The sequence below is a fragment of the Peromyscus leucopus genome, chromosome 20, assembly GCF_004664715.2.
Source record: "Peromyscus leucopus breed LL Stock chromosome 20, UCI_PerLeu_2.1, whole genome shotgun sequence".
In the NCBI taxonomy this organism is placed as follows: Eukaryota; Metazoa; Chordata; class Mammalia; order Rodentia; family Cricetidae; genus Peromyscus; species Peromyscus leucopus.
Genome location: NC_051080.1, coordinates 1,224,204 through 1,242,600, shown reverse-complemented (window position 1 = coordinate 1,242,600; position 18,397 = coordinate 1,224,204). Strand labels below are relative to the sequence as shown.

Sequence of the window (18,397 nt, the reverse complement as noted above, 5' to 3'; positions counted from 1 at the left end):
CCCGTGTCCCTGGGCAGGAAAAGTGCCCACACTTGACCTTCCCACCCCTAGAGATGTCAGCAGGCTCAGGAATAACTCTAGGCCTTTTATGATACGATGGGGAGTTCAGTCCTAGTGGCAGAAAGCCTTTCTTATCTGGCTGGGAAAGGGGGTGGGGGAAGTCGGAGGACTCAGAAACCCAGCTTCCTTCCCGGCATTCAGATTCTCTTGATTCCATCCTCTTCCATTCCCTAGGTTTTCTCAGGCACATTTCTACAAGAGGTCAAATCATCAAAACCCAGGGCAGATTTGGATTATTTTGAAAAGATGATTGCAGGTTGGATAAAGTGTTTTCTAGAACGTTTTCTTTGGTCTGCAGCGTATTACTAACTAGATCTGGGAGGGCAGATGTCTCTCCCACATCCCCTAAACAAAAGCAAGAAGGGAAAAGAGGAGTGCTAGAGTCTAATTTTAGTACTGGCAGAGAATCCTAGTGTTAAGTTACTCTTGGTAAATTGGTAACTAAGAAACAGCAGAGAGAGAGAATTTACAGTCTAGCTTTCCAACAAGTCATTTTAAAACCTAAATTTGTGCTGGGGCTGTAGCTCAGCGGTAGGACATATGCTTAGCATGGGGATGCCCTGGGTTCAAGCTACAGAACAAAAAATTAAAACAAAGCAAAATGAAAAACAGATTTAAGAAAATAGTACTAATTTCATTTATTTCTGTGGTATCACGGGGAGGCAGATGCAACCTCATTTTACTAGGAAAGGAACACGCAGCACATAAAGTTAACCAAAGCTCAGTGAGTAACCTGAACCCAGGATTCTGGAACTTTCTATCCAGACTATTCCACAGGGTCAAGCTATTTTCTGAAAATAGTGTGAGTCTTTTATGGTTTTAGTTTTCTGCATTTCTGGGGACTGAACCCAGGGCCTAGTTCATGCTATATAAGCGTTCTACTACTAGAGAACATCCCCTAGCCCTTGAGTCTTTTATACTGGGTAAACTTCCTCTGCTGTAGACTTTCTCAAATCCCTATTGACTGCTCCCCTGTTGCTAAGGGAGCCGGGGCTAGCTGTTTGTTACTTTGCAGCTATGTTTTGGAAACTTGAAGTTCCTGCTCCAGGTGTTGGAGATGTGGCTAGAGAAGCCATGGGGAGTGTAGAGGGGCCACAGGTCTAACTCAGAAACCATCCCTTCACAGTATACAAACACCTCACTCCAGCCAACCCCCCGCCCCGCCCCCACCTCAGCAAGATGTGCAGAGCGACTGCTGTAAAAGCAGCTTTGCAGTTCCTGGAAGGCCATAATCCACGACGGTTAAAAATATCTATCCCGGGGTCAGAGCTGTGCCAGCTGCACTGAGCCTGCTCAGAACCCCCAGACAATTATCAGTGTGGTAAGACGGACCCAGGAGCAGGGAAAGTGTTTGCAAGACAGCAGCGGGACAGTGGTTTAGGAGACCTTCACTGAGAAGCCTCAGAAACTACCCAGACTTCTCTTCCTTACCTCCAGTGACTTCCTACAGGCAGAGTTGTATACTGCAAAGAGGCGTGTGCCATCAAGCCTGGACAAGTCTTGATTCTTAAACACCAAAGAAAAAGCACCTATGCCACACAAATGAAAAGGCTCTGGAGCATGCATGCCCCTCTGGGTTAAATGTCCTTTCTGTTCGGCTTTCCTGAGCTCTGTCAGATCCGATGAAGTTGGACGACCGCTTGCTGTCTGGGCTGGGCCTTTCTCTGGAGATTCTGAGGAGCAGGAATTTGATTGACGTGTTGACCGAGTCTCTTCTTGAAGTTGTGAGATGAGTTCTCTGCTTCTTCCATCTGCTAGTTAGGATGTCAGTCTAAGCAGAGACTACTTTCTATCTTTGCAAATGACTCTCTCTAGCTACAAAGCAGCAACAGTCCATTAAATCTGTTCTCAAATCTCCTCTAACGCTCACAGTATGAGAAAGCTCTCTGCTGTTGATGCCATTGGATGTGGCCCATCCAGTCCCCCAGTACCTGAGTCAACAGTGCCACGCACCCTAGCCAGGGAGTGTCGGGTCTTACAGCAGGGCAGATCTTATTTTGAGGTACTGGAGACTGGAACAAGGGGCCCTACATTACATACACTGTATACTTACTCCACCTCAGAGCTCCATTTTTGAAGCAGGGTCATAATATATACCCTAGGCAGACCCCAAACTCAAGATCCTTCCATTTCAGCCTCCCAGTGTGTGCCAGGATGCCTGGCTTAGCTCTTTTTAAAGGTTCATTTAAAAGAATTTTGCTTAGGGCCCACAAGATGACTCAGTGGTTAACCGAACACCTTTGATCCCCAGAACCCATGAGGAACAGCTGTATTCAGGAAGATGGCTCGGGGATAAAGACGTTTGCTGCCAAACAAACTTGATGACCTAAATTCCATTCTAAGGCACCACATGGAAGCGAGCACCGACTCCTTCAAGCTGTCCTGACTCCCACATCGGTACCATGGTACACACTTCTTCCTCACCACCGCATTTAAAACAAAACAAAACAAAACAAAAAACTAGTCGTAGCGTGCATCTTTAATCCCAGCTCTTCTACAGCCTGGAAGCTTGAGGGCCAGCCAGACTGGAGTGCAGCAGAGCAACACAACAAAAGACACGCTGCCTCGACAAGGCGGAGGGAGAGAACCGAGACTCCACACGCGTGCTACAGCAGCGCCTAAGTGCACACCCACACAATGAAAATGTAAAATTTCTGCCTTCAAAGCAGTTATTCAAAAGATGAGAGAAGCAGGACAGTGGTGGCGCATGCCTTTCATCCCAGCACTCGGGAGGCAGAGCCAGGCGGATCTCTGTGAGTTCTGGCCAGCCTGGTCTACAAAGTGAGTTCCAGGACAGGCAGGGCTGTTGCACCAAGAAACCTGTCTCAAAAAACAAAAAAACAAAACAACAACAACAAAACGAAATGGCAAAAGTCATTTAGAATCCTAGGCATGAGGCAGGACTTGTTTGGTCTTAGTATTCTAAAGTGAGTTAGAGATGCTTCATTCCCATTTCTTCCTTTCCCACAGGGGTCATTCTCTCTCTTTGCCATTTCTTTTGTGGCCACTAGATCACAATGTACTAATAAACACCGTGTTTTGAAATAAACGTTCAAAAAAATAAGGAAATTTTAAGGAATGCCTGGAAACTAAAAGGTTTTCTCAGACTTTAGTCTTCTCTTACCAAATGGTGAGAATACCAGGTAGACGGACCAGTGATGTGTACTCAGAACACAGATTGGGAAAAGGCACGGTATTTTGAGATATGGCTCAATAAAAAGTTTTATTGCTCAAAACTTGGAGGACTACAACAGTGAAATTCCCTAACCACGGCTGTTCTTTCCTCTTACAGAATTCAACTAGAATGTTCTTCCTCTTAGCTCCCTGGCGGAAGGTCACACACAGCTGCCCTAGCCTCCTAGATATCACCTCAAGCCAAATCACAGTGGTGGTGGTTGGTAGTTTTCTCACGCTGCCTACCTTGACAGAGTCTTACGCTAATAAAGCCACCCTGAGACGGGGGTGGGGGGTGTGGGGTGTGGGAGGTGGGGCTGCTCCTTACTGCTTTGTAGCATTTGGATGGTTTACTTACTTTCTCTCTCTCTCTCTCTCTCTCTCTCTCTCTCTCTCTCTCTCTCTCTCTCTCTCTCTCTCTCTCTCTCTTTCTCTCTCTCTCCAGGTTTCTCTGTGTAGTCCTTCCTGTCCTGGAACTCACTCTGTAGACCATGCTGACCTCAAACTCAGGGATCTGCTGGTCTCTGCCTACTGAGTGCTGGGATTAAAGGCATGCATCACCACCACCCAGCTTAACATTTAGGTGAGTTTCAAAGGGCATCATTTACTTCCAATTAGGAGGGCATAAAACTATGATCCTCTTCCCCTGGTGCTGGGGAAACACAACCGACTCTTGGAAAAAACGAGGCTTTAAGAACAGGAAAGCAGGTCTCTGCCTTCGGCATCTCTGGGTTCACTCCAGAAGCTTTTTTTGCCAGATTAAAAATTCCCTTCCTTATGCCAACCAGAAGGGAAAGCTGCCTAGAAAATGGCTTCAATAGACGGAGGCCCGTGAAGAATGAGAAAACAAATTAAAATCAACATATATTGTATTTTGACAATGATGTCCTTTCTGAATACTCTGAATATCTTTGTATGTCCTTACATAATTTCCGGGATGAGAACGGCTACTCCTGTTTACAGATGGGAAAAACAGAGTCCTGGAAAGTTACTGGTTAGAACTGGTTAGTGTTGCAGAGAAATCAGAGTTTCTGAAGCTTCTTGATTTCAAATCATGGGCGATTTTAAAAACCAGGCCAAGCAGAAACCAAGGTTGGAAAGATCTTCAGAAAATCTGCTCTTAAATCTGTTTCTCTACTAAGCACAACATGCTTTCACCCCAAGTTGTTGGCAACTTGGGGCGCCAATCAGTATCTCTTGGGGCCTCAGCTGAGAGGACCCCGTTGCCTTGACTCCTCCTGAATAAATCTGCTTCCAGGCGTCTTACAGAACCATCATCACTCACCTTAGAAAAGCACACATGGGCCACAAAGCTTTGCTCTCTCCAAATGGTCAGCTCAGCTCAGTTCCAAGATCAAGAAGGGAAAAAATCCATTTACCCAGTGACCCCAAAGGGAAGGTAGGACAGGAGCTCCTCCCACCAGGGTTCTAATTCCAGGGACCAGAGCAAAGGGAGGGCTCTTGCTCATTTCTAAATATGCAGATACTACTGTTCAACTTTTGGTTGGAGACAAAAGTCAGGTCCTGTAGTGGTTTGAAAGAAAATGCTACCCCCCCCCCCCAATGGCACTGTTAGGAGTGTGGCCTTGTTGAAGTAGGTGTGGTCCTGTTGGAGGAAGTGTGTCACTGTAGGGGCAGGCTTTGAGGTCTCATATATGTTCAAACTATGCCCAGTGAGTCAGTCCACCTCCTGTTGCCTGAAATCAAGATGTAGGACTCTCAGCTCTGTCTCCAGCACTATGCCTGTATGCAGGCCACCACGTTTCCCTGCCATGGTGATGATCTAAACCTCTGAAACTCTAATCCATCCAATTAAATGTTTTCTCTTATAAAAGTTGCCAAGGGCTGGGCGGTGGTGGCGCACACCTTTAATCCCAACACTTGGGGGGCAGAGGCAGGCATATCTCTGTGAATTCCGAGGCCAGCCTGGGCTACAGAGTGAGTTCCAGGACAGGAACTACTCCAAAGCTACACAAAGAAACCCTATCTCAAACAAACAAACAAACAAACAAACAAACAAAAAAGAGTTGCCAAGGTCATGGTATCTCGTCACAGCAATAGAAACCCTAAGACAGGTCCATAGCCCAGAAAATAGTCATCTGCACAGTGTAGTCCTCTGGAACCAATCCTGGGATAGATTCCCCTCAACTCTTGAACACAATATCAAAGTCAAGGATGATGGGAAAAGATCTGCTGGTGGCCTTTTTGAGTACACTTATATGTACACGCATGTAGAGGCCAGAAGACAACATCAAGGATTGCCCACCTTAGTTTCTGATACAGGTCTTATGTAGCTCAGGCTAACCTCAAACTCCCCACATAGCTGAAGATGGCCTTGAACTGCTGATTTTCATACCTCAACCTTCTGAGTGCTGGGATTATGGACCTGCAATACCATGCCTGGCTTTCTGCTTGTAGGCTTTAAGCCAGACTAAAAAGTAAAAGCATTGTGGTCAACTAGGTTAGCATTCCTATTAAAAAATTACTTGTGTTGCATGAACACATATGTAAGGTAAAAGTCCACATGCACACAAATCCACAACTTAGCACATCTAAGTATTATAAAGGGGATATGTGTGTTCTATAGCCCCTTATAGGGGTTCATGCTCATCTGACTAAGGGTAGATGGAACAGGAAACAACTTCATAGAGAAGGGAGCATTCAAGCCAAGTCTTTCATAACAGAGCAAGTTTAAAAAAGAGGAAATTGTGCAAAGATCCAAAAAAGCAGAGATGAGCAGAGCAAGGGCAAGGTGTGGGAAGGCCAGGAAGACATTTTAAAGCACACTTGAGTCTAGTTCGGGGCTAGCTTGGGCAATGTGGCAACACCCACCATTGCAAAAAACTAAATTAAAAAAAAAAAAGAGGATGGGGTTGGTAGCTCACACCCAGCATCCCAGCACTCAGAAGGCAGAAGTAGGATTATTATGAGTTTAAGACTAGCCTAATCTACAAAGTTTCAGGCCAGTGGAGTATGTGATGTATATGAATTTTGAATTGGTTTTTGAACTGGTAAATGACAAAAATCGGTCCTGTCCTGAAAGGAAGGTCTACATGGCAGTCAGTGTAAGTAAATGTTGGAAGAAATTGGAAGCAGGCCACCAGTTAAGAGGCTTTACACCAGGTAGGTGACAAGGAGAGCCTGAGCCAGGACTGTGGCACTGACAGGTAATGAACCCTCTAGTAATCATTTTAAGCACTGACCCCAATCCTCCAAAGTGAGGTCATACCATGTGATAATTACTGAAAAATGTACTAGGCTTTTTCCTTTTGGGCCACCAACCAGCTCCCAAATCATGATACAGAAACTTATTAGTTTTGAATGCTTGGCCTGGCTTAGGCTCCTTTCTGGCTAGCTCTTTTGACTTGTTTCTCTTTATCTACCTTTTGCCCAAGGGGCTTTTACCTTTCTTCCTTCTGTGTATCTTGCTTTCACTGCTTCACTGGCTGGCCTGGGCATCTCCCTCATCCCCTCCTCCTTGAGTTCTCCTGTTTATTCTCTCTGCCTGCCAGCCCTTCCTATCCTTTCTCTGCCAGCTATGGCTGTTCAGCTCTTTATTAAACTAATCAGGTGCCTTAGGCAGGCAAGGTAAAACAGCTTTTCACAATTAAACAAATGCAGCATAAACAAAAGTACCGCACTTTTACACAAAGTAATATCCGGTAGCATAAATAAATATAACACATCTTTGCCTAGTAAAATAATGTTCCACACCAGAAAAGCACTGCTATTTTGAACAGAACTTTCCTAAAACAAAGAATTAAAGAATGAACCCAAGGACTGGAGAGAAGGCTCAGCAATTAAGATCACTGTCTGCTCTTCCAGAGATCAATTCCCAGCACACACATGGTGGTTCACAACTGACTGTAACTGTAATCTCATGGGATCTCCTGCCCTCTTCTGGTGTGCAGATGTACACACAGACAAAACACCCATGTACGTAAAATACATAAATAAATAAATCTTAAAAGAATGAGCCCGTCAGATCCCTGCAGAGTTTAGGCCATTACCACTGGGCCTTGTTCTCTCACCAAGGCACTCAGCCAACTGTGGAAAAGAAATACACACAGGAGACTCAAGAAACATCTTATTAATATAGTATTTATTTGTCTTCTCTCTGTCAAACCCTGAGCCAAGCACTTTCCCCAGACTTCCTGGGGAGGTACAGGAAAAGGAACACACAGGGCAGACGGGACATGAAAGAGCTATGGGAGGTGGAAGTGGAGACAGCTGCTTCACATGGCGAAGAGGATGAGAAAGGCCACCATTAGGCAGAAGAGCCCCATGGCCTCTGAGAGGGCAAAGCCCAGAATCGCGTAGGAGAAGAGCTGTTGCTTCAGAGAAGGGTTCCTGGGGAAAGAGGAGAGAAGTCTGAATTTGTAGTCTACACAAGGAAAAGGCCAAACATCTAAGGTGGACTCAGAGAATTCACTTCAAGTTTATGTTATAAAAAGGTCCATCTAAGAGACCCCACGGTACCCATCTTCTCCCACTAAGATTTCAACAGGGGGTAAACAAGGTAGAGGTAGACAATCTACGATGCTGTCATAGGCCCATGTGCTAATATTACCTTCCCTAATGGATCTCTCCTACCATCACAGTAACTTAAAACCACAGGTCTGGATACTTAACACTCAGGGCCAGAAGAGGAAGGAGGGGTACTCAAAGTCACAGTCTTTCTCAAGTATCAGAACTCTAACAGGACACAGAAGCAAAATTGCAGATGGGCTATGGCTCACACACTCAGGGTCCCAGGACTCTATGGGCATAACACTGTTCCAGAAATGTTCCAGATATGAATCAAAACAGAACAGCATCCTAACTTTGAACGTCAACATAAACTCTTAGCAGAACTATGGACACAAAAGTAATCAAGCTTCTTGTTTAAAGCAAATTCTGAAGGAAAAAAAAAAACAAGAACAAAACCTTATTTCCCCAGACATTAGCATAACTTGCTGGCCTCTAGAGGATTAATTTAGCTCTTCAGTGACTTGTCCACAGGTAGTGGAGACCAAACAGTCCCAGGTGCTAGGGACCAGAATGGTTGGAAACAGAGGCCACTGTCCCAGGAGCAACAGAGGGAACTCCCAGAGATGGGGAAAACATTAGTGAAGCTGCCTGAGCTCTAGCCCAGGGATGGCCAGAGGGTTTTCACCTTAGGATTTTGACCACAGAGTCTGTTGCTTAAATTTATTTATTCTAGAGTGCAAACATAACTATGCATACAGTGGAGCACACTCTAAGAACACGGAAAACTTCTTGTTGCTTTGAAAATACTTTTAAAGAGCCGGGGCGGTGGTGGCACACACCTTTAATCCCAGCACTCGGGAGGCAGAGCCAGGCAGATCTCTGTAAGTTCGAGGCCAGCCTGGGCTACCAAGTGAGCTCCAGGAAAGGCGCAAAGCTATGCAGAGAAACCCTGTATCAGAAAACCAAATAAAAAAAAAAAAAGAAAAAAAAAAGAAAAAGAAAAAAAGAAGAAAATACTTTTAAAGAATGTAGAAACTAGGTGGTGGTCCCACGTGTAATCCCAACACTAGAAAAGCGGGGAGTTTGAGGCACCCAGGTCTATACAGTTAAGATACTGTCTCAAAATCTAAACAACAAAGTAAAAATCATTTTTAACCCAATCATAGAAAACCAGGCTGGGGTCCACTTATGGCCCTCAGGCTTAGACTTGCCAGCCCTGCTCTACACTACAGTGATGGGCATGTGCTGTATCTGCACTGTTAACTAAGGTTTCGTCCAGCTTCTAAGCACTAGAAATTGCAAGACAAAGGAACTGAAAACTTCAATTTTATGTTAAGACAGGGTCTCATATAGCCCAGGCTGGCCTGAATTTACCATGTAGCCCAGGCTAACCTGGAACTGATGACTAATCTGCCTCTGTCTCACAACTGTTGGCATTATAGGTCTGTGTCATCATACCCAGCTTGTATTATTTTATTTAAAAAAAAAAATGTTAAAACTGTGTGTGTCTGTACATGCCTTTAATGTTAGCACTCGGGAGGCAGAGGCAGGCAGAGCTCTGTCCATTCCAGGCCGGCTAGGGTGACATAATGAGGAAAAAAATTAAGCATTTATTTAGGCATGGGTGTGCGTGCATGTGTGCCACCACATGCATGTGGAGGTCAGAGAACACCTTGTAGAAGCTGCCCACTCCTTCATCATGTTGTCAGGTGCCTATACCCACTAAGACATCTTACTGGCCCCAACTTTTTTCCTTTAGTTTTTCAAGAAAGGGTTTCTCTGTGTTATCTCTCACATCCTGGAATTAGCCGTATAGACCAGCATAACCTCAAACTCAGAGTCACTTGCCTCTGCCTCCTGGGATTAAAGGTGTGCACCACTAGGCCCAGCTAAGATTATATATTTTTTTATTAATTTGTTTTTATGTTATTGGTGCTTTGCCTATATGTGTATCTGTGTGAGAGTGTAGGAGCCTGGAGTTACAGACAGTGTGCGCTGTCATGGGTGCTGGAAATTGAACCCCAGTCCTCTGGAAAAGCAGTCAGTGATCTTAACCGTTAAGCCATCTCTCCAGCCCTTCGCTTGCATTTTTAATTAATTAAATTTTGAGGCTGGGCAATAGTGGCACACGCCTTTAATCCCAGCACTCGGAAGGCATAGCCAGGCAGATCTCTGTGAGTTCGAGGCCAGCCTGGTCTACACAGTGAGATTCAGAACAGGCACCAAAGCTACACAGAGAAACCCTGTCTCGAAAAACCAAAAAAAAAAACCAAACAATTTTGAATAAAGCCAAGCATGGTTGTATGCCTTTGATCCCACCAGTCAAGAGGTAGAAGCAGGTAGATCCTGTGAGTTCGAGTCAGCCTGGTCTACACAGCAAGTTCCAGGCTAGCCAGGGCTACTTAATGAGGCTCTTTCTCAAAAAAGAAAAACAAACTAACAAGCAAAATGACAGAAATTTAAATAAAAAATAACAACACACAGCTGGTGGCCTCTGTATAGGACATGCAGTTCTATCCCTGACCTGGAACATACAGCAGAACCAACAGAGGCCCAGGTAATCTTACCTGGCATACCCAATGATGAGGCTCCCAAAAACAGTCCCAATGCCAGCCCCCGACCCAGCCACCCCAACTGTGGCGGCCCCAGCCCCAATGAACTTGGCGGCTGTGTCGATGTCCCGGGAAATGACGCTGGTTTGGAAGCTGCGGCTAGGGATGACTGAGGTCAGAGGGCGAGGGACTGCCAAGCTGCTGGGGCCCTGTGAAGAGGAGGCAGATAGAAGGCAGGGTTTTTGTTATCAATCTGCTGTTTTGCTTTGGAAACATTTGTACTATTTCAAATGGCTGGGCCTTCTAATCTGATGTTCCTCCCTCAATATAACATCATTTAATTCCTTGGGAACCTCCCTAAAATGCTGGCAAAAGAATTTTTTTTTTTTAAAGATCTATTTATTATGTATACAGTGTTCTGACTGCATGTGTCCCTGCACTCCAGAAGAGGGCACCAGGTCTTACTATAGATAGTTGTGAACCACCATGTGGTTGCTGGGAATTGAACTCAGTCCTCTGGAAGAGCAGCCAGTGCTCTTAACCACTGAGCCATCTCTCCAGCCCCCAAAAGAATTTTTTTTAATGTAAGAGGTGGAGTTCAAATGCCTTCACGATTCAGGTATAGTTTAGAAGTGTTAAGTCTGAGACATGAGCCTGTCCTTGACCCCCAACATCTGGGCAGCAGACTAGGCCAAGTAAATGGACCAGGATTCTACGCAAGAGCAACAAGTGCTCTTAACTGCTGAGCCAGTGCTTCCGCCCAGGCTGAGTAACGGAAATTGACAGTGGCACACCAAGGCAGGAACTGCCAGTGGCAATCCAAACATACAGAGCGTTAATTGCCATCCATCTCTACCTAAAGAATTTCAGTCTGTGGTGACTGTCCTCAGCACTCCCCCTACTGGTTCTGGGAGGCAACCCTCCTTACCCCTCACCAGCCAACCACAGTCCCAACTCCACCTCAAGGTACCTCATCTGTCCACGTCTGTGGTCGGTTCAACTGCACTGCAGACAGCGGGCGACTCAGCAGCTGAGAGGTGCTCCTGATCTAGTGGAATGACATGGCAGGAAGGTCAAGGAAAGCTGTGGAGTGACTTTCAGAACCATGCCAAGTCACTGCACACAGTAGGACATTCTCTGATGCTCTTTCCATTCTTTCAAAATTTAGTCAGAACCTTGAATCATTCTTTTAACAAATTTTGTTCGTTTGAGAGACATGCAGAAGGCTGGGCAGTGGTGGCGCACGCCTTTAATCCCAGCACTCGGGAGGCAGAGCCAGGCGGATCTCTGTGAGTTCGAGGCCAGCCTGGTCTACAGAGCGAGATCCAAGACAGGCATCAAAACTACATGGAGAAACCCTGTCTCGAAAACACCCCCCCCCAAAAAAAAAGAGACAGGCAGACACCTCGAATCCCAGCATTCAGGAAGCAGAGGAAGGCAGATCTCTACAAGTTCCAAGCCAGCCAGGGCTACATAGTGAGACTAACTCAAAACAATAGCAACAACAAAATAATAGAGGGAATGGAGAGATACCGCGGTGGTTAAGAACATCTGTAAAGACCTGGTTTCAATTCCCAGTACCCATGTGGTGTCTCACAGCCATCCACAACTCCAGCTCCAGAGGATCCAACACCTCCTTGGGCACAAGGCACACATGTGGTACACATGTCATACATGCAGGCAAAAAAATACATAAAATAATTTTCTACAAAAAAAACCCCAAATGAAACAAAAACCTTGCTACATTGCAGAGCAGGTCTTCAAAGTCCCAAGCTCAGCAACCCTACTGCTTTAGCATCCCTAGTCCTGGGGCTTCATGAACGCAACGCCATCCTGACTTCAGTAAGTTTTGAATTCAGGAGCCACACCATCCTCTCTTTTCAGGTTCTACCTTAAGGAAAGACAGTGTCGGGCTGGAGAGACGGCTCAGCTGTTCAAGGCTAGGCTCACAACCACGAATATAAGGAAAGACAGTGTCCTCCCTTGTAGGAGTCCATAGGAGGCTACAACTGCTGTGTTCTTTCACCCTCTTGAGAACCAGAAGCAATCTACGCCCGAGAAGCATCTCCTTCACTCAACAAGGGAGATATTTCCTGGTAATAACCAGTTCATAAGAAGAAGGCCAAGGATTAGGATAGTCTTCCCTGAACATATATATCCTTCTCTGAAAATGAACATGAAGAACCGTGAACAAAATTCACCATATGCAGCTGGGCAGTGGTGGTGCACACCTTTAATCCCTGCACTTGGGAGGGAGAGGCAGGTGGATCTCTGTGAGTTTGAGGCTAGCCTGGTCTACAAAGCGAGTTCCAGGACAGCCACGGCTGTTACACAGAGAAACACTGTTTAAAACAATTAACAACAATAAATTCACCTCCTCCTGGTAACCTTTTCTGACCAGCCCCAAGACAGTGTCTCCAAGATACATGATAGCTAACAGCCAGGCCTTTACAGACAGAATTAAGAGGCATACATACTTTTTCTTTTGACAGGATCTCACTGCAGCCCAAGATGATCTTAAATTTGTGCCACCTAATCTTCCTGCTTTATACTCCCAAGTTCTAGATTACAGACATGTACCACTACGTCTGGATTCTTTTTTTTCTTTTCTTTTTTTTTGTACTAGGGACTGAACCCTGGGCCTTGTACAGGTTAGGCAAGCATTCTCTACTGAGCTATGTCCTTTGCCTTCTAACCTTAACTTTCTTTTGTGTGTATTAGTGTTTTGTCTACTTGTATGTATATATACCCGTGGGTGCCTGGTACTCACAGAGGCCAGAAGAGGACACTGGATCCCCTGAAACTGGAATTATGATGTTGTGAGTTGCCATGTGGATGCCAGGAACCAAACCCACGTGTTTTTGCAAGAGCAACAGTGATCATAACTGTTGAGCCATGTTAAACCCCAAACGCTCACTTTCTACCAGGGATGCAATATGAGGGTTAAGTTACTTAAAGGTCCTCAGCCCATTTCTTCACCTGTCAAATGGGAACAATCTCTCAGGGGTCTGAGGAATAGATGGCAAATGTACAAACTGGTAAACAGTGTGAGGCACACATTAGTAACTGGCACTTACTAACAGCATCACATCTTTTCACTTACGGATGAATGAACTGCCTCCACCATCTTCTTAGTTTTAAATTTGTTACATCCTGCTGCTTCTAGGCCCAACACCTTTCCAGAGTGTATCTGAGCTTCTTTCCCAGACTTATATCCCCAGAATAAAGTCCTACCAAGGCTCACTCAAGACAAGAGCCCATATACAATGTACGCTCTGTCCGAGCTATGTAACAGTTTTTTTTTTTTTTTTTTTTTTTTACCATGTCCCCCTAGGTTCGAATATCACAAACACACAGTGAAATTACATGACCTAGATGAGAATTAACTGGCCTCCAGAGAATATGGGCCAGGGGAATGCCTAGCAAACATTCACTCCTGCCAGCAACCATAGCCAAAGGTCTTCTCTTCCAGAGACTCACCTTCCTCAATCCATCTGAGAAGAACAAGGTCTAACAGGCATGTCCAACCTATGGCTGGCCACAGGCTGCAGACGCCTCAGGGTAGCTCTGAAGGCAGCTGATACATTTACATATGACAATGTCATGTCCCCATATCAAAAGGTTGGAAGCCCCTGGTACTCTCCAACACGAAGAAACAAGGTGTCCTCCTTTTAAGATCCTTCCATAATTGTACTCACCAAGGAGCGAGTAGAGATGAACTTGGAGCAGGCATACATTTTCAGGGGTGAGGGGCCAAGGCAGGAGAGCTAGAAATAAGAAGCAGCATTATAAACACACTGAACTTCATCCTTATACCTAAGAAGGAGCTCTAGGAAGCTTAATTAGCCCAAAGACAGAATGATGGGTTTCAGGCCATCACTACAAGTGATGTCAGAATCTGGAAATGAAGTGACTTTCTCATGGCCTGGACAAGCAGTCACTTGCTCCATGTTTTAAGAACCACCATCCAAACCAGGTGGTAGTGGTGGCGCATGCCTTTAATCTCAGCATTCAGGGGGCAGAGGAAGGCAGATCTCTGAGTTAGAGGCCAGCCTGGTCTACAGAGTAAGGTCTAGGATAGCCAGAGCTATGCAGAGAAACCCTGTTTCAACACTGCCCCGCTTACATCCCCCCCAAAAGAACCACCATTCATTCCCACAGCCTCATGGGAATTTGGGCTTGTCAAAATAATTTTCCCAGTGTCCTTTGCTTACATGTCGTCCTCCCTCCCCCGCCCCCCCCCCCCCCCTTCTAGGTTCAAATTCATCTCTTCCTGGTCTCAGTGTCTGGGCCTAGAAAAGACTGGTGTCCTACCAGTGTGTGATGGTTCTGACACCTGTAATCCCAGCGCCAAGACTTCCAAAAGTCTGAGGACAGCCTGGGCTAACATCTTAGACATACTAACCTAGTGCTGGCTATAACTCCAGCCCCTAAAAACTAGAATCCCATACTTTTGGGAGAATTCTAAGAAGACAAAGGCACTGGAAGTTTTCCAACAATCTTTTTATTGATTATCTGACGGCTCTGACTGCTTAAAACACTGACTTCTATATTAACAAGATGCAGCCAATCAATGAGGAACACTGGCATGACTCTATTAGCATCAGCTGTACTCATTTCACCACTCTATTAAGGGGTATTAGATCCAAAGAAAGAATAGGTGAGTTAAAGATACAGGACAATGTTTTCCCCCAAATGAAGAAAGAGCCCACTTGAACCAGAGTTACCGAGAGGTGGTATATATGTTAAAAGTGCAAGCCGCTGGCCCAGCAAGACGGCTTAGAGGGCAAAAGCACTTGCCCCATCCAACCGGACAAAACAAGTGTGATTCCTGGAGTACACGTGGAAGAAGATACTTCTAAGAGCCGTCTTCTGATTGCCCAAGTGCACCACGGTGCACGCTCACACACAACCAAACAATTTAAGACACACAATAAAACAATTTAAGACTTTTTAGATTTGTAGGTATGTGCACCACATGTATGCTTAGTGCCCAAGAAGATCAGATGAAGGGCCTAGACTCCCCGGAACTGTGGGTACGGGAACCAAACCTAGGGTCTCTGGAAGAACAACAGATGCTCTTAAATATAGAGCCATCTCCCCAACCCCTAAAAACAATTAAAAAAAAAAGGTGTGTTCTTGGCTCCCCCTTAGATCTCTGGTAAACAAGTTTTCCGATCATCCTTCTATTGAAGGCACACAACGGCGTGGTCTCAACACTAGAGGGCGTCAGTGGCAGAGCAAGGACTGTAACTCTGTAATTTCACTTGGGGGGGGGGGCACGCTGGAGGTAGAACCCAGAACCTTAGTGTACTCGGTAAGATGGTCTACCACTGGGCTACATCCCCAGCTCTTTTTCTCAAGTTTCTTAAGTCTGAGTATTCCACAAACGGAGACACTCAAAGTATAGATAGGCCTGTTAAACACTACTCCCTTAGGTCAACTGGACTCAACCTGGCCAAGGGTAGGTGCACTACGTACAAATCCTGCATCATATTTGTAATGTTTATCAGTCTTGTTCTACCTAAAACTTTGCTTTTTGTTGGACATGGTGGAACACATCTGTGATCCCAGCACTCAGAAGGCAGAGGCAGGCAGATCTCTATTAATCCTAGGCTGGCCTGGTGTACATAGGGAATTCCAGGCTAGCTACACAGTGTGACCCTGTAACAAATAAAACAAAATTTTGCCTTTTGTCTTTATGCAACCTAAACCCAAATTTGCTGCCCAACTATTCAGGTTCTATTAAGCCAAAACCCAAGACTTCTTTAAAGCTTTTAGAATATAGGGAAGCTTGAGCTGGGGTGATGGTTGATATGGTCTGCCACACCAGACTGCATGTAAGAAGCAGGGGCTAGATCATATCAATAAACCCCAGAGTAGATACCTGAAGCTCATTGGCTTGCAGTCTAGCTGAGCTGAAGAACTTCAAGATGTCCTGTCTCAAGAAGTTGAGTGGAAATGTCCCTCTATATTGACTTCTCAGCATGCACACATGCTTACACACACTTGAATAAAGGGAAGTCTGCAGTTAGGCCTGGTGGTGCATGCATGTTATCCTGGCACTGGGGAGGCCAATGTGGGCTATTTATAGAGACAGTCTTCAAGACACCAAAATAAGCCTGGCAGTGGTGGCGCATGTCTTTAATCCGAGTACTCGGGAGGCAGAGGCAGGGGGATCTCTGTGAATTCAAAGATAGCCTGGTCTACAGATCAAGTTCCAGGGGAGGTTCCAAAGCTACACAGAGAAACGTTATCTGGGAAAAATAAAATTAAATAAAAGGGAAGACTTTTTTAAAAAACAAAACATTAAAGCCTTAACGTTATTTGCTCCACCCACGACCTTTCAGCAAATACCACTACATGCTATCCCTTACAAAATGTAGCTCTGGCAGTACTCTAGTTACGCCGGCTTGCAGTGTACTCCATAAACTATTCTATAAAAGACAGAGAGAGAAAGAGCTCTAAGGGGATTAAATTTGACAGTTTACAAATCAACATATGTAAATAGTATCCTCATCTGTTGCTGGCAAGCAATAAACCCAAGAGTATCTTCAATTGCTGAGCCCTTCCAGCGGCCACCTAACCTGGGCAGGCCCACACTTGGGCAAAGAACTTCTCCACAATCACAACTCCAAAGTGATCCCCTTTCAGTTAGAGGGGTATCCACCTAACTATTCCGTACTTTAAACCCTTCTGTCTTACGGGCAAAATCTGAGCGTCATGTGACAGGAAACCTGGCAGGTAGCAACTCTTAAAGGCGCGGACCTCTCCCACCTTCTGGACGTAATGCCTAACAGAAACCTCCATTTCTAACCCAGCATTACGATCTTATCACTAGCATGTCGGGCTTTCACGGGAGGCAGGTACTGGGTCACTGCCAGTTTCTGGGGAAACAGGCCCCTCGTCTGCCCCGGCTTTCCCAAGTCCGTCCACCGGGCCCTTCTGCCTGTTCTGTGCCTTTCTACCACGCTCGGTTCACTCCAGACTGAAAGGCTGGAGGTGATGGGAGCTTTGGACGATGACACCGGCGGGGCTGCGCCGAGAACCACAAGTCCTGAGGTTCAAAGTCCGCAGGCTCCTAAAACACGGAGGCTACTTTGATTTCGGGATGACAGGAGGGAGCCGAGGGAGGAAGGGGGGACGGTGGGGTTGCGCCAGTGGAGAGAAGGCCTGAGGGCGAGCAAGGCGCGCCCGCACAGCCCGCACAGCCCGCACTCGCACCCGCGCGCCCGCGATCTGCCTCCCGCCGGCCGCAGGGCCCCCAACCCCCGAGAGACACCCAAGATGGCGCCAGGCCCGTGCGGTTAGAGGTCACGGGCGCGGGGAAGGGGCCGCTCCCGGGACGGGCGTGCCGGCGGCCGCGCGGGTGCGAGGGCCCGGGTGGGAGCTAGCAAGGTCCGGGCGGCCACGCGTCCGGGCGAGGGACACTGCCGAGCGCGCCTGCGCGCCACGAAGGGGACGCGAGGCCTCAAGGCCTTACCTGCTCCCGGGGCAGAGAAGACAGAGAGGGGCGGGGGCGCGGGAAGCGCGGAGAGAGAAGGCTCTGCGCATGCGCGGCCAGAGCCAACGAGTTGCCCCCCCCCCCACGCCGCGGATAGAGAGAACACCGCGAGCAGGAGGCCCGGTCCCGGCTCCACAGCTCCCCCTGCCAGGTTGGAGGTGCCTTCGGGACGAGCTCGCCCCCTGGCGTTCAACCCGAGGAACTACAAAAGGAGCCCCGTCCTGCGCCGAAGAGCGGCCAACTCAGCCCGGAAAAGCCGATCCGCAACGTGGCGGACGGGGTCGACTGCACCGCATTTGGAGTCCTGTGGACGCGAGTCCCCTTTCCGAGCATGCGCAGTCGCATTGGAGAAAAAAAACAACACCCCGAGGCTACTCGGGAATTGCTTGTAGCATACAGTAGGGATTGGGGTTCAGTGCCTAAAATTTAGCAGGGAGGGTGTGTGTGTGTGTTGGGATGGAATAAAATCACGGAACGCCTGGCTTCCTGTCGTCCTGGGGACCCTGGCGTCATTGGGTGGGAGATGCGAACTGGCCCGATGGACTAATAGCAACATGCCATGGCTGTTCTGCTGGCGCTGACTTACTTTCTGTTGTCCCTATCTCGTGGATGAGCATGAGCAAGCCAGCATGAGCGA

General features: G+C 46.8%; 1 protein-coding gene across 1 annotated transcript; it reads right to left on the bottom strand.

The window, feature by feature from the left end:
• Positions 1 to 7,317: 7,317 nt before the first annotated feature.
• Atp5mc2 (ATP synthase membrane subunit c locus 2) lies at positions 7,318 to 17,835 on the bottom strand. The gene is made up of 5 exons (XM_028874427.2): positions 17,740 to 17,835; positions 13,955 to 14,023; positions 11,227 to 11,304; positions 10,272 to 10,465; positions 7,318 to 7,584 (listed from the first exon to the last, which is right to left on the bottom strand). Exons 2-5 carry the CDS (start codon positions 13,991 to 13,993, stop codon positions 7,470 to 7,472), a joined length of 426 nt encoding a protein of 141 aa, XP_028730260.1. The 5' UTR covers positions 13,994 to 14,023; positions 17,740 to 17,835; the 3' UTR covers positions 7,318 to 7,469.
• Positions 17,836 to 18,397: the final 562 nt, after the last annotated feature.